Raw genomic sequence first — 15,068 nt, forward strand, 5'->3', positions numbered from 1 at the left:
TCCTTTAATTGAAGGAGCGCTGCTAGCCTCCTGCATCACCCTATGTGTGCCCTCTGGAAAGGTATAGCTTGACCTTTATCTTACCACCCAACTATGGCACCAAGAACAGTCCAGCGTTTCTCCCATATTATATCTTTTCTCCTGTAACCTTACAATATTTCACTGGCTCTGTTGGAGGCATGAGTACACCATCGACATAAGGCTTGAGTGAGAGATGTTACTAATGCTGTGAAATGTTCATACTGGCATGATCAGCCTCTGTCTCCTTGGACTGACATTCTGAATTCAATGCACAAGGGACCTCTCTGAAAGTACAGAGACATGCCTCACTGTAGGCGATTAAACGTTAGAAGACATTATTTATGTTAAATACTAAGGACCGCATTATGAGTTAGGTATTACTACTTCCGGTAATACCATGTACCCAATTAACATTACCCCATTTACCGGTTGATCTAGGCTTGATCTAGAGTTATGCATGCGCTCATTATGAAGTCCCCTCTCACGTCTTTGGGGAGTAGCCATAATACAACATGCGGTATCTACAAATGCCACATTACCACCACTTCTTGTGGAGGGAATACATATAACCAAATGACAGAGTGGAAATACAGTCTGTATATCCAAATACCGCCTGTTTTACCACTACCGCCTAACTTGTACAAAAACACTTCGGGAGCTATGAGTGCATGGAGTATTTACTGCATTTGATATTCAAGCAATACCACATGCATTCATTTTATTTCTTTCTGTCTTTTACCCTTCAATGCTGTCCCTTCTGCTCAATGTGTTTAAAAGGTCAACCTCACTCCAGTTGACCTCATGTTGCTCAAGGTATTTCCATGTTAACCACATTCTGACCCCATTGATGCATAAGCACAGAAGGTTCACCGTTAATCTGTCTTTGCATTTGTCTGATTGGGTCAGGAGGTGCACACCACTGCTTTCCCAAATGAACAGCTAAACCTCAGACTGGATTGCTAATGCATTTTTATAATAATAAACAGGACAGTAGGTATTTGAGAGAAACTGCCTGTGTCATTTCTGAAAAACTGTATGCCAGGCATGACAGTCATTATCCATGATGACCCCATAGAATGTAGCATGAGATAGGAGTAGCTACTGCATGCAGTATTACCACAGGGAAGACCACAAAACCCTCAATACAGCTCTTTGAAGGTACCACAATCGGTTGCACACTCAGGCATGCGAGTCTGTATAAGATGACTCTGCAGGCAAGCAAAGAGGCTACGGTAAACCAAAAGCCATGGTGTGTACGTTTTACACTAATTCAAAGAAGACATATAATCCAAAGTGTGTGCATGCAGTGGCTAGAACCAACTGGACAGTTGTCACATGCCATATTATCAGTGAGCAATAGGTGTGCTATAAGATATTCTGGCGAAAATGGAGGTCGTGGCATCCCTGCAGAATCAGAGTGATAATTAAAGGGGCAGAGGAATGTATAATGTTTCATACATAAATGCATACAAAATCAATGCATACGTCACTGATGATTAGTGGCAGTTTCTGGGGCGGACACTAATAAATAGAGAAACATTACGTTTAGTGTAAGCGGTCTGCATCTCCATTCATCCATTGGTATTATAAGACAAATATGCCTTTTCAACATCTTTAGCACATGGCAGCTCCGCACTCCATATATCTTGTCACTTTATAAATCTCTAGAAGCAGTTTAGTTTAGGACAAAAGGTTAAGATCTTTAGTTTCTGAAATGAAAAGCTTTAGGAAGAAAATGCGACATGGGATGTTACAGCCCAGCATCCTGCAAAAATAAAATGCCCTGTGACATAAAGTTCAAGGCAGGGTTTGACCATCTATTGCAAAACTGTACAGAGAAAGTATATGAAATTGAAAATAAATGAAAAATGTTTCTGAGGTCGCCCAAGACATTATGTCCCATTGTCAGAAGCAACACTGCTTCGCCGCTTAGGAGTCTTGTAGCAGAGCAAGTTAATGCTGGCGGAGCCTGAGAGTTCATTCCTTTTCCGGCTTCATGATGCCTGGTAGTAGTGTAAGCCTGGGCTGCATTTATTCCCCTTGTAATCTGGTGCAAAGCACTGTCTAAAGAAATTGGGTTCTGTAAATGCCATGACCAGGAACTCCAGAAGTCATACAGTTCTACCATCCCCGAGTATCCCAGGCATGTCTTGTGCAAGTACATATATGGTGATAGGAAGAGACTGACTAGAGTGAACACTCCACTAACACAGGTTTAAATCCATTTAAGCCATTGAGTTGGACGATCTGAATACTCACCCCGACAGTGTGAGGGTCTTGCTATGACTGCAACCCTCAAGTTTTAGAGAGGCATAGCTAGTCATATTAGCTCTTTGAGCCCCGTTGGCTTCTGTCATGTATGTTCTTGTGCCTCGGCGATGTAAAGACAATAAACCCTGAAATGTGTTTGTGTGGAATGTACTGGCCTGGTAGGGAAGATAGATGTAAGGATCGAGGATCTTTGCCAGAGGTCCCACGGCACTGAGCTTCACTTAGTCGCCCTTGGTTGCTACTCTGGTAGCTTGGCTGAGATCGCTCTTTGCATGTGCAGGTTTAAGTGTAACTCACTTTAAAACTGTTAAACAGATATTATAGTGCACAAAGATCTTCAAAAAATAATAAGGATTACCTACACTTGGCAAAATACATCTGTACTACCTCAAGCATATAAATAATAAACAAATTGTTAATGGGCATGGGTATCAAAGTATGAAATAAACATTTGTTTTATTTGACTGTTAAAATCAATGGGTGGTGGAAAATGTGTTGCAAATTACTGTCTACAAGTAACTGTTGGTAGGATCTAACTTTGTGGCTGAGACCGTGGGAATGGAACCTACCAGTGTTGGTGGTGATAGAGTTGCCTACAGATTCACCTTGCTAACTTATTTTTTTAAGTTTACTGATTTCATTGCATTTATAAAAGAAACCCACATAGTGCAACAATTCAGATATAGTGAGAGTCAAATTTGGAATTCAAAATGTAGTAGCAAGTTGAAATGCGGGTGAATTTGCAAAACTGTAAGTAACAAAGAAGGTTACAAACCCATAATTAGGCAATGTGAAGTAGACACATGTAAGCGTAAATTACAGCAAAAGAGACTGAAAAATAAAGGATTCTTCTCTTCCTGGACTTGGCTCTCGAGACGGAAAAAAGACGGAAATCTTTGAATGCCCTGAAAAAGTGATTTCTAGCCTGAGGGGTGAAAGCTGGAATTGTTCATCCTGCCAAACCCAGGGTCTCATGGGAAGGGAAGGAATATATTTGTTGGGAAGCGGAGAAGGCAGAGGAGCTCCTGAAAGTTATTCCGGAATCGTCAGTATTCCTGATGCGTGGTTTGCCTTGGCTGCCTCCTAATAATGCAGTGTGTGCATCGTTTTCGCTCTGAATCTGTCGCTGGGTATTAGATGGCGGTAAAAAAGCTGGAATTGGTCATGTTGTTGTCGTGGTGCATGTTAATTGAGGGTGGTTCTTCCACTCGGGAGATGGTCACATGTTGTATTTTGAGGAAAGCTGAAAGAGACAAACCTTCCCTCCCGTACTATATAATTTGCTCTACGCCCAACATCTGCAAAGAGGGCACCCAGAAGGACCCTCAGCATCATGCTTATTCTTTATTTGCCTTGGAAACTTTGATATTCTTATAGTGCAAGAGTCCTTCATGTGATGGCCTCGCAATGTATGTTAATGTACAGGAAACCTTTAAAAAAATGATTAAAACATATGTCCATAAAGATAACCCTATGCAATAGTATTATCTAAGTAACAGCCAGCGATTCGTGGAGCGGTGGAGAGGACTATAACATGACTTCAAGTTATGCAAGATAGTTGTGATCAATCTAATATTAAAGCTTAGCAAATAAGTAAGGACAGCACAAATCAGGAACCACAACAAATAAACCATGTGAACACAATCATTAAAGTAACAGAACAGCATATGTGTTTAAGATGAGGGGGAGAAAACACATTAGGAGAGGGGGAATAATAAATGGCCTGAATGCAAAGTTGATGCTGGATTGATCCCCTGTACACAGCTACAGGTGAAGGATATTGTTAGACAATATATAGTTAGGTAATAGTTTCTTTTTCGGCGTCCGCCATTTACAATTAAAAACATTCAATACAAACTTGAACATATTTAACCACATTAAAAACAAGTCATATTAAAATTATATCACTTTAAATATGTTAGGTGCTTACTAATAAAACTAGATTAAAAATTCCTTTCTGGACGTTGGAAGGAGGCAATAATGTACTTGCATAAATCAGGTACAAAATGTGCATCCATAGATGACAGTACAAAAACAATTGCCTCCAAAACAGATCTAACAGTATTACATATAAAATGCCTTCTCAACCACTGTCTTCTTGGATCTAATAGTTTTGTGCAAATGAGCAGAAAATGAGGTAAATCCTCGATAGCACCACTATCGCAAGTACAATACTTTTGTCAATAATTAGGCCATTAGGGTCTGAAATTTCTACGAAAAGCGGCTACAGGCTCAGCCAAATCATAAGGCATGAGCCATGTGACATATGAAATGTGACATTTGTCACATTGTCATATGCCACATGTCATCCCATTTGTCACATGTCACATGCCATGTGACATATGTCATCATGGACCTCATTCCCTTGGCATGACAAAGCTTCACAGCAATTTAAAATACAAGAGCGAAAAAACGAATTAGAAAAGCAAAAATGAACATTACAGCCCTTGCAATACGTACAATCAGAAAGGATACAGACACTTGTAGACAATTTTAAAGATATATCATTAACTCCCAAAACATCAGACAGGGGATTGACTATAGTACTTTAATATGAGTTCTTATTTCCATGTGTGAGACCCTTGAATCACAAAATTAGATTGTTTTCCCTCCTTCCCGCCAGGGGATCTTCACTCAAAACAGATTCTCTTATATCAGATTTACTCTGGGGCTTTGATTGAATAGCAACACCTGCATTTACAGGCATCGGCACAGAGGTCAGAAAACATATCACCATGCAGAGCATGAGGTAATGCATATAAAATGTAGTGATGAAGTTTAAATAACGTAAATAATATAAATAAGGATGTCAAGAGCTATGTTTCAGCCAAACTGCAAGAGCAACCTTTACCCTTTTTACATCTCTACTTGTTCCTTAACAAATTAGGAACTCTGATGTAAATACATAGATGCAAATGAGGCACTGCAAAATTAGCAAGTGCACGTTCATGGATGTAAAGACATGTCACCATTAATACAACTGGTCAGGTATATTAGAGAATTAGGTGACGAAGAAGACAACATGTTAACAAATGAGTACCATTTAGTTTAATGTTTTACTAAAACATTAGGATAATTTACAAAACAATGTTCTAATCTATGGATTTTGCAGATGCTGTACCACCAAATCTTTATAAGAACTTTGCTTACAATTTGTCTAAGAATCTGAGCTAGTCTGAATGTCAACGGACAGGACAGATCAAAGAGAACACCTAATACATTTTCTAATGTGAGAGGTAACTTCATATTAAAATAGATTGTTAGGCAAATAGCTGCATAGTTTAAATAGGCATATTCTAAAATAATTCAGTTGGTGAGAACAATGTCTTCAGCTTTTTCTGAAGTTGAAATGGCTTTTCAAAGTTTTGCTAAATGCTTTAATTCATTTCGCCTTTGTTCATTTCATACATTGAACAATTCATTAACATTGCTTTGGGGGGCGCGTGGCCAGCAGCGACATGGGGAAGACGTGAGGAGCGTTAGCCCCCACGGCCGCAACAATCATCCTGCCTTAAATCCTGGTTTTCGGAAACCGAAACTGTCTAAATAACCCTGACGGGTGTGGGACACCCTGGTGCAGAAGAGGAGCTAGAAAATGGTGCAAACGGTGCAAAACGTGCCTTCCTGCCGATGCCTGAGGCACGGAGAACTCTGCGCGCCTGATGAGCTGCCCGCTCCAAAGATGGCCGCCACCGTGTGACGGAACACACGCCCGGAGGCCGCCCTGCCATCCATCTGGCGAGCAACAGTGGTGTGAAGGTGCTGCTCTTGGAGGGCTCTGGCGGTCCCCCGGGCAGTGTGGGAACTTGGGCTGAGCAGTACTCAGAGGAAGGACAGAGCCCTGAGCGTGAGGTGGCTGGAGCCCGTCCGGAGGGAGAACACCGATCGACACCCACACAGAGCCAGCTGCGTACTACACATGCGATTGCCGGCGAGCCGCCACTGAGGGGGCACTGGAGGTCTTGCTCACCCATGGCGCAGATGTTTTGATGTGGGCCTGGACCACGCGCCACTGGCTCTGCTGAGAGAGGACCGACGGAGGCACTTGGCCTATGCACGCGGAGGCCAGGCCGCTGGAGGAGGGGGACCGGAGCCCCAAGGCGCCCTGGGCCGGCAGAACCCTGCGCCTCGCCGGCAGTGGATGAGTCGATTGAGCAGGGCACATATGTGACTGTGTGGTGGGCCCTTGGGCAGTAAAAGCAGGCAAACTGTGTGGGCACAATCAACACATACTGGGCTGAACACGAGCGGTGACCAGCAACGACCCTCGGTTAGGGCACCATGTGAGCCGGCCGAGACACCCCGGGAGATACGATACACGCTACTGAACTGACACAAAGTGATCATTGAGTGGTAACAGTGACCTCAAGGGGGAAAATGGGGAAAGACAAGACCAAGAGGCTCCCCACACAGAGCAGAATGGACCAATATACCATCCCTCCAACGCAGGCCTAACCTAGAGGAAGAGCAGCCCGACCACGCAATCTCCCTGAGGGAGGTCATGGCTGCTATAGCCGACTCCTGCATGTCAATGGAGCAAAAAATGGACGGGATAAGTATGGACGTCTCCCTCCTCAGGCATGACCTCCAAAAACTAATGGCACGCACGGGTGAAGCCGAACAGCGTATTTCGAACACAGAGGACGGAGTATGGGACATGCAACACTAACTGAGAAGCGTCACATCGAAACTTAAAGTCCTGGAAAACAGAATAGAAGAAGGGGAAGGACTCTCGAGGCGTAATAATGTACGCATACCTGGCATACCCGAGAAAGCCGATGGTGCCTGTATGGAGCTCTTCCTTGAATAGTGGCTAGCAGACACATTTGATCTGAGCTCTTTCTCCAAGTTTTTCTCTATAGAGCGTGCACACAGAATGCCCACAGGTAGACCGGCACCAGGGGCACCGCCACGCACAGTGATTGCAAAATTCCTAAATTACAGGGACCGAGATGCTCTATTACAACACGCATGGGCCAACGGCCCGATCACCTTCAATGGCTCAAAAATTGCTTTCTTCCCTGATTACACGAGAGAGGTGCAGAAAGCGAGGCAATCCTTCCACCAATTCAAGAAAAACCTGCAATCACTGGGGGTCAAATATGGACTGCTTTTCCCGGCACAACTTAAGATCTACCATAAAGGTACAACAGTCCACTTCAATGATCCTAAAGATGCATGGCGCTGGGCAGAACAGCACATAGAGGGAGACTGGTCAACTGCTCATAGCAAAAGGAAAAGAAACAACAGACCACCTCCCAACCAACAACGTGCACCCCGACAGCCACCGGAACAAGGCCCACCGGAAGTCAACGACGGATAACCCCTGCCACCATTTCTGGTAACGCTTCATAACACACCAGTGAGTACATACTGAACTGCCCAACCATATGCCACACACCGTAATACCCAATACCTAACACAAGGTAACACACCTTTCCAAGTTGCAGTCGCGGGGAAGACCTGCAACCTCATGTCGAAGCACCCCCCCAGAGAACACCACAGAACAGTACTAGTGGTGCCAACCCTGGTTCGTGTAATGTCAGGAGAGACCACTTGTACCTGAAATTAAGTTTATTGCATGTAAGGTGTCCAGTTGACACCATAGGTTCTTATGTTCGGGCAACCAATGCTTCTAGTTGGGAGGAGTATGGGGGGTTGAGGGTTTGTTAAGTTTAGTTAAAGACGGGACCAGTCAAGCACATAGCACACCATGGCTAGATAAGATGGTAATAACTCATGGGCATGAACTCGGCCGGCGCATAACGCCGTCAAAAGTAGCACACGCCGCTACCACCACAGGCACACATGGCATCACATAGCGCTACCACTAACGCTTTCAGAACACTTAGGCTCATGACATGGAATGTCAATGGCCTGGGCAACGCAGTCGAGCACCGGTTGGTAGGGCAATTTCTAAACAGACGGGGATCAGATATAGTGTTTCTGTCTGAGACCCATCTTGCGGGAACAGAATGTACCCTGTTCAAACGCACATACTACAAGCTGGCACTCCACTCAGGCTTCACGATGGGCTTAAGGGGCATCATGATCCTGGTACACAAAAGCTTTCCCTTCCACCTCAACACAGTGACCCACGACACCAGTGGCAGATATGTATATGTGACAGGCATGTTATGGGATCACTCTATTGCATTGATAGCCACTTATGCACCGCCAACCCACCCTATTAGAGCCACTACTGACAGATATTGCCCCGCTGATCACAAACTACACTTCTAACCTCATGGTACTGGGCGGAGACTTCAATGAAGTCATGAACGCAACCTTGGACAGATCACACTTACGTAACAGAAACCCCAACGTACCTACTAGGCTTGCTACATTCACCAACGCACTTGGCCTATGCGATGTATCGTGAGAACTCCACCCGGACACTAGAGAATACTCTTTCCACTCAGGGGCACATGCCTCGCTCTCCAGGCTAGACTATTTTTTTTACCCCAGCAACTGATCTACACAGGGCACAGGAAATAAACATGCTCCCCAGAGGCATTTCTGACCACTCCCCGCTGGAGCTAAAACTCACAACATCCAGGCTGCTTCCACCGCCGAGCTGGCGCTTGAATAATTACTACCTGGGTGACCACGAGCTAGTGGATAGACTTCAAGAGGCCACCAACGCATATTTCGAGCTAAATACGCAGACTGCATCGAACCCCGAGACACTGTGGGAGGCCGACAAGACAGTACTAATGGGTGAACTAATATCTTGGACAACTGCAAAAAAGAAAAAGCACCTGAGTAAGACACTTGAAGCGGAACAACAAGTGAAGCAGGCAGAGGAGAGACATATAAGCGAGTATACGCCGGACACAAATTGCATGCTGCTCCTAGCACAGAAAAGGCTTCAAAATATAGCAATGGACAATGCAAGGCAAGCGCATACCGCAATGCGAGCAAGAATCTACGAAACAGGTGATAAAGCTGGCAAGATGCTGGCATGGCTGGAAAGGAAGGAGCAGGGACGCAGCCATGTCCGGCGGCTAGAAACAGGAGGGTCAAATCCTCGAGTGACGGACCAGGACATAACCCAAGGCTTTGCGGAATACTATGCTGAGCTTTATAGGAAATCCACGAATCAGATGGACATCACGATTATGGAGGAAATTGACATCCCCACCTTAAATGAGGTGCAACTGGAGCTGCTGGAGAGGGATATCACAGAGGATGAGGTCCTAAGTGCCATATCTGGCTTCCAAACCGGCAAGTCCCCAGGGCCTAACGGCTTCCCGGTTGAGATATGGTGGAAGGTGGGAACCAATGTGATAGCCCCCCTAATCTACTGCGAATGTACCAACATGCGCGAGAAAAGGGCATTCTTCCACCAGATCTGCGAGAAGCAACAATAATAGCGATACCCAAACCAGACAAACCCCCTGAAAGCGGCAGTTCATGCAGGCCTATTTCACTCATCAATAGCGAAACTAAAATACTGGCAAACTAGCGGATCGTCTACAGCAGGTTATCCCCTCCCTAATACACCCGGACCAGTGCGGCTTCATGCCACAGAGATCAACACGCATGAACCTTCACAGACTATACTCAGCCTTGGAAAGGGCCAGCAGCATACAAGGCCCGCTAGCCCTACTAGCAATTGACTTCGAAAAGGCCTTCGAATCAGTGAGATGGGAGGCTATCTGGAACATAATGCGCTGCATGGGCTTCGGCAAGAACTTCATGAGCTGGGTGCGTCTGCTGTATGAATCCCCATTGGCCAGAGCCAGGGTCAGCGGCTGGCGATCGGACCCATTTAGTCTGGGGAGAGGCACAAGGCAGGGCTGCCCATTATCGGCTTTGATCTTCGCAATCGCAATTGAACCACTGGCAATCCTCCTGCGAAACGAATCAACCTGGGAAGGCTTCCGCTGGTCTGAAACCTGGGAAGACAGAGTATCGCTCTATGCTGATGACCTGCTTATCTACCTAAAAGACCCAAGCAATTCCTGCCCTAGAGTCACGCACATGCTAGAGCGATATGGGGCATTCAGCGGTTTACGTGTGAACTGGACCAAATCCATCCTATTCCCCATAGGAGACGTTTCGATGGCGAGCCTAGTGGCCGGCCCTTACCAGATTGAAATGGAACAGTTCAAATACCTGGGGATACGCATCACGAAGCACCTCACTGAATACACATCCTTGAACCTCTCCCCCCTTGTAACAAGATTCGCAGAAGATACCCGCCACTGGATCTCTTTGCCACTGACGCTGATGGGCAGAGCTGCCCTGTTCAAAATGATTGCTCTCCCCAAATTCTTGTACATCCTGCAAAACGCTCCATTATATATTTCATATCAAGAATTCCACAAACTCGACTGCATCCTTTGGAAACTGCTGTGGGGAGGAGGACACCCGCGGATTGCTCTCGCCACTCTCCAGAGGTCCATCTGGGGAGGGGAGTTCGGGCTGCCCAGACTGCAGTCATACTACTGGGCCAGCCAGGTGGCAGTGGTGAATGATATGCTCCATGGGGACGGGAGCCTCCCACACATCAAAGGGTTCAACTCAACAGCACAACAACACCATTAGAGCACCTATACGGTGGCCTGAGTCGCACACCACAATCGGACATGGCAACGCACATAGTGAGAATTTGGAAAGAAGCACATAGATACTTAGGGTGGGACGGGAAACTGACACTGGCCCAACCTCTATAGAACAACTGCTGCCTTCCCGAAATACAAAAATTGCCTAGATGGCCCGAATGGGTCCAGCGAGGAATCACTACCATTGGAGATGTGATACGTGAGGACAACTTGGTACCATTCGAGACATTACACTCGGAGTTCTCCCTCCCAGCTACAGAAAGGTACCACTACATGCAACTGAAACATGCTTGGACTGCCCACTGACAGAACACGCAAGACATGCCAGAAAGCTCTCTGCTAGAGCGAAATATAGTACTGGACCGAGTGGAACGGAAGGTCACCTCCACCATGGACAATGTGATAACATCCTTCGCGACACCAGAACTAACCAGTCTGAAAACCAAGTGGGAACGAGATGTGGGACCGCTTCAAACAGAAGATTGGGTTGAGACCCTGATGTACCCGCATGAGGCAACCATCTCCTCAAGGCTCAGACTGGTTCAATTGAAGATCCTACATCACATCTACTATCCGAGAGTGGCTCTCTTCCGCTGGGGTAAGACGTCGGATGCACGATGCCTACGCTGCAAGCGCGAGGAAGGTACCTTCTTCCATATCTTGTGGGAATGTAGTAACATTCAGCAGCTCTGGCGGAAATGTTGTGATAAACTGTCCAGCGTTATAGGCAAGACGATACAAAGGTGTCCAAAACACCTTCTTCTAGGGATTTCCAGTGAAACCGACCTATCCCGCTATGAGAAACTGCTCTGGTCAACCGCAGTGGCGGTTCTCAGGTGAAACATTGCGCAACTGTGGGGTTCGGAACGCACACCTAGCTATGACCAATGGGTCACGGATGTGGACATTTGCGCTGTAATGGAGCACCGGGTGTACGCGGCTAGGGGCTGCCTGCAAAAAGCAAACAAAATATGGAGACGGTGGGAGGAGGCCAGGTAAGTGCCAGATGCGGCGCCGCAGTTACCGAGTCTGAGAGATGCCCCAAGACGCCGGGCGGAACGAGCCTGATATGAACAAACTATGTCATGAGTTCTTCCTTTGCCAAAGATTGACGGTCCGTTGGACTGTGGTCCCTGATGTTGAGTTCCTTGATGTTTATGTTTTTTGTTTGTTTCTCTCTCTCTCTTCCTTTATTTCCTCCTGGATATGTTGATTTCACAAATGCTCCCCTTTTTTTCCCCGCCCTGTAATGCAGAGAGATGAATGTAATGTTGCTTTTATGTTTCAAAACCAATAAAATCTTTGATCAAAAAAGAAACATTGCTTTGGTTTCCTAAGTCATTTGTATAGAACTGGTTCAACTCAAGTATTCATTTCATACATAGACACTAGCGTGAGACAACGCCAGCCACAAGCGAATAGCATTGACAACCTAATCAGGGCCCAATAAACCAGTGTATGGTATTCGTACTGCGGATCACAAGAATTTAACGCCATGCGGACTGCCCAACGGTCCAAACCAAGGACTTAAACAAATGGTTATTACTGGCTGAAGTGGCAAAATGCTTATACAGTGCACGCAACAGGACAACAAGGAAGATACTACAACCTAAACCAATGTCAATATATCTATAATGGTATGAAATAAATACATGAGTTGAACCAATTCTATACAAATGACTTAGGAACCCAATGCAATGTTAATGAATTGCTCAATGTATGAAATAAACAAAGGAGATGTACTGAATGTTTACAATTGATTTGATATGATACACCCATAAAGGATTATGAAATGTACTAAGACAAACGCACATTGAAAGTACTCTGACATGTACTAAACTAACAAAATGTACTCTGACATAACGGATGTAAGTAATGCACAATGCTAACCGGAATGTACACATGATTCAAATGTAACATGCAACGCCTTATAAAACCCGATAAGGGGCAAAACGTAAGCACGTGCAAACCACCAGGTCTATGTTGGCTCAAAGGGAACTGACGCACAGTACCTATTGTTCCACATGGAACCTCCAATAGACTACTAAGCTGTGTTTATATAGACCAATCTTACTGTCATAATTCCTAGCAAAGAACCAGACACATAGAGATATGATTTACCCTGTGACCAAAAGTAAATATTGGTCTTAGTTAGGAGACTGCTGCAAGGACACAAAAAATTATACACCAACTGCTTACATTGATAGAGGGTGGCGCACATGCAGAAAATTCACTTTATTTACCAGCAGTATATTAAATGTGGTTTAACTTTGCAAAATGTAAATAAGTATGTTGTCATTATAAGATATGCATGTTAATATTAAACTTGATTGAACTGGAGCATTTTTAGGATGAACTGTAATATTAATGTGAATGTTGTTTCGTTACAGAAGTGAAACATTGTTTCAATTTTAGTTTTCACTTTGGTTTGTTAAATTGGGTTGGAGTGTCTTGTTTAAAGAAACATTAGTGGGAAAATACACTGCTGTTTCTTGAACGCACAGCAAGACTTTATGCTGTTTCCTGCTCTGATTCTGAAGTCAGACTGTTTGCAGTAATCATTGACTGCATTCTGAAAATTATAATTGGCTTAAAGGATGTCAGTAGTGACGTATTTGTGTTATTATGGATTATTTTAGTGAATCGCCAATGGTTTCTCTTTTGCAGTGAGCACAAAGCCATCCAACCTCCCATATTTAAGTATTCGGAATGTTTCAACCTTAACATGCATTTGTTGTTTTCTCCCTGAATTTCAGTGAAGGGTACAATGCCTGGCGAGATGCAACTAAACCCCTCGAGATCCTGACCAAACTCTGCAAAGACAACAAACTAGACGGCCCTCAATTAAAACCCGGACAGATTCAAATCGGCAGCAAAATCTTCACTGGGCAAACGCTCTTCGACCAAGATGGTGACTTTGAGCATTTCCTCTTAATTACTATTGATCGCATTATGTCAGAATATTGCATGACTACTTCCCTGTTCTAGCTGCTTTGTTTATGTATTTTAAGCAGTGGTCTTCAAACTGTGGGGCTGGCCGCACAGGGGAGCCGAAGGCTGTGTGTAGGGGCCGTGAGGCTCTTCGAAAAGCGGGTACGGTGAATGTAATAGAAAATATAAGCAGATATCGCATCTGGAGGGCCCAGCAACAATAGTTTGACTTAAGGCAGGGGCTCGGCAACAACATTTTTATGCAAGGGGGATCAGCATAACATTTTTTGAATACCACTGTGTTACACCGCTTGATTGAGCAACAGGGTCCCCCAAGTCATGCGTGGATACTTCCAAATACTCTTGCCCTATTTTTCAAGTTGGACAATTGGGCTGCTGTGCTTGGGTGTCAAACGGTGCCCAGTGCCATTTTGGAGGAAGAGAGTGAGCCCCAAGCCATTTTGCTTCCTGTTGCAAACTTACATAAGGAGACGCGTGTTCAAGGTTTTACAGTTCTGCACTCAGTGTGGCACTCAAAACCGAGCGGCTAGAGTGGAATTAGGGAGCCTAGGTTGCACATCTCAGATCATTTGTCTACATTTGAAAAGTCTTCAAGTTCATGGGACAGTTTGCTAAACAGTGGGAATAGGGACCCGAGTCCTTCTCAAACTCCTCCATAAGTGACATGTGAATATGCAGGGGCACAAAGTACAAGGACCAATGATTATATTCATGGATCACTCCCAGGGGCGCGCCTTGGTGCCCTTACTCACAAAATGCACAATGGTTTCCTCTCCAAAAAGTAATCTTATAGCTCCCTCCCACCAGGTAGCCCTTATGCCACACTTTCCCCTGACTGCCTCAGACACCCTTCCACCTCAGAGCACTCGGTAGAGATCCCACCAACATTTTTCTTCATTTTCAGTCCCAGTGGAACTGCTCATGATGTAAATAAAAAATGTTTCCTAAAAGGTTTAACATTCCCCAATGCCCTCTAGGGACATGGCAGGCCCATAGGGCAATATGCCATGCCTTTAGAACATTGTGAGGGATTCAATCCTGCCCTCCTCCCCGAGGGCTTCAAGATCCTCTCAGAGCCCAGGTCCAATAGGTCCAGAGGCGGAGTGACCCTGATCCCTACTTCCATCATCCCCACTCAGACCTGTTCCTCCTTTGAATGCCTGGTCTGAAGGCTCTGTATCTCTCCTGGCCTCTCCCTGACCATGGTCACCATCTACAGGGCACCTGGTCAGGTCACCCCATTCCTCTCTGAAT

The 15,068-nt window shown here is 45.2% G+C and overlaps 1 protein-coding gene across 1 annotated transcript in view; it reads left to right on the plus strand.

Annotated features, from left to right (window-relative positions):
- Window positions 1–15,068, plus strand: part of FER1L6 (fer-1 like family member 6) — a 1,078,814-nt gene that overhangs the window by 852,797 nt on the left and 210,949 nt on the right. The window contains exon 34 of the mRNA XM_069621590.1: window positions 13,619–13,773. Within this exon, the coding sequence (XP_069477691.1) occupies window positions 13,619–13,773 (155 nt within the window). The remainder of the gene's footprint in view (window positions 1–13,618; window positions 13,774–15,068) is intronic.

The sequence above is a fragment of the Ambystoma mexicanum genome, chromosome 5q (assembly GCF_040938575.1).
Source record: "Ambystoma mexicanum isolate Mex_15411 chromosome 5q, UKY_AmexF1_1, whole genome shotgun sequence".
NCBI lineage: Eukaryota > Metazoa > Chordata > Amphibia > Caudata > Ambystomatidae > Ambystoma > Ambystoma mexicanum.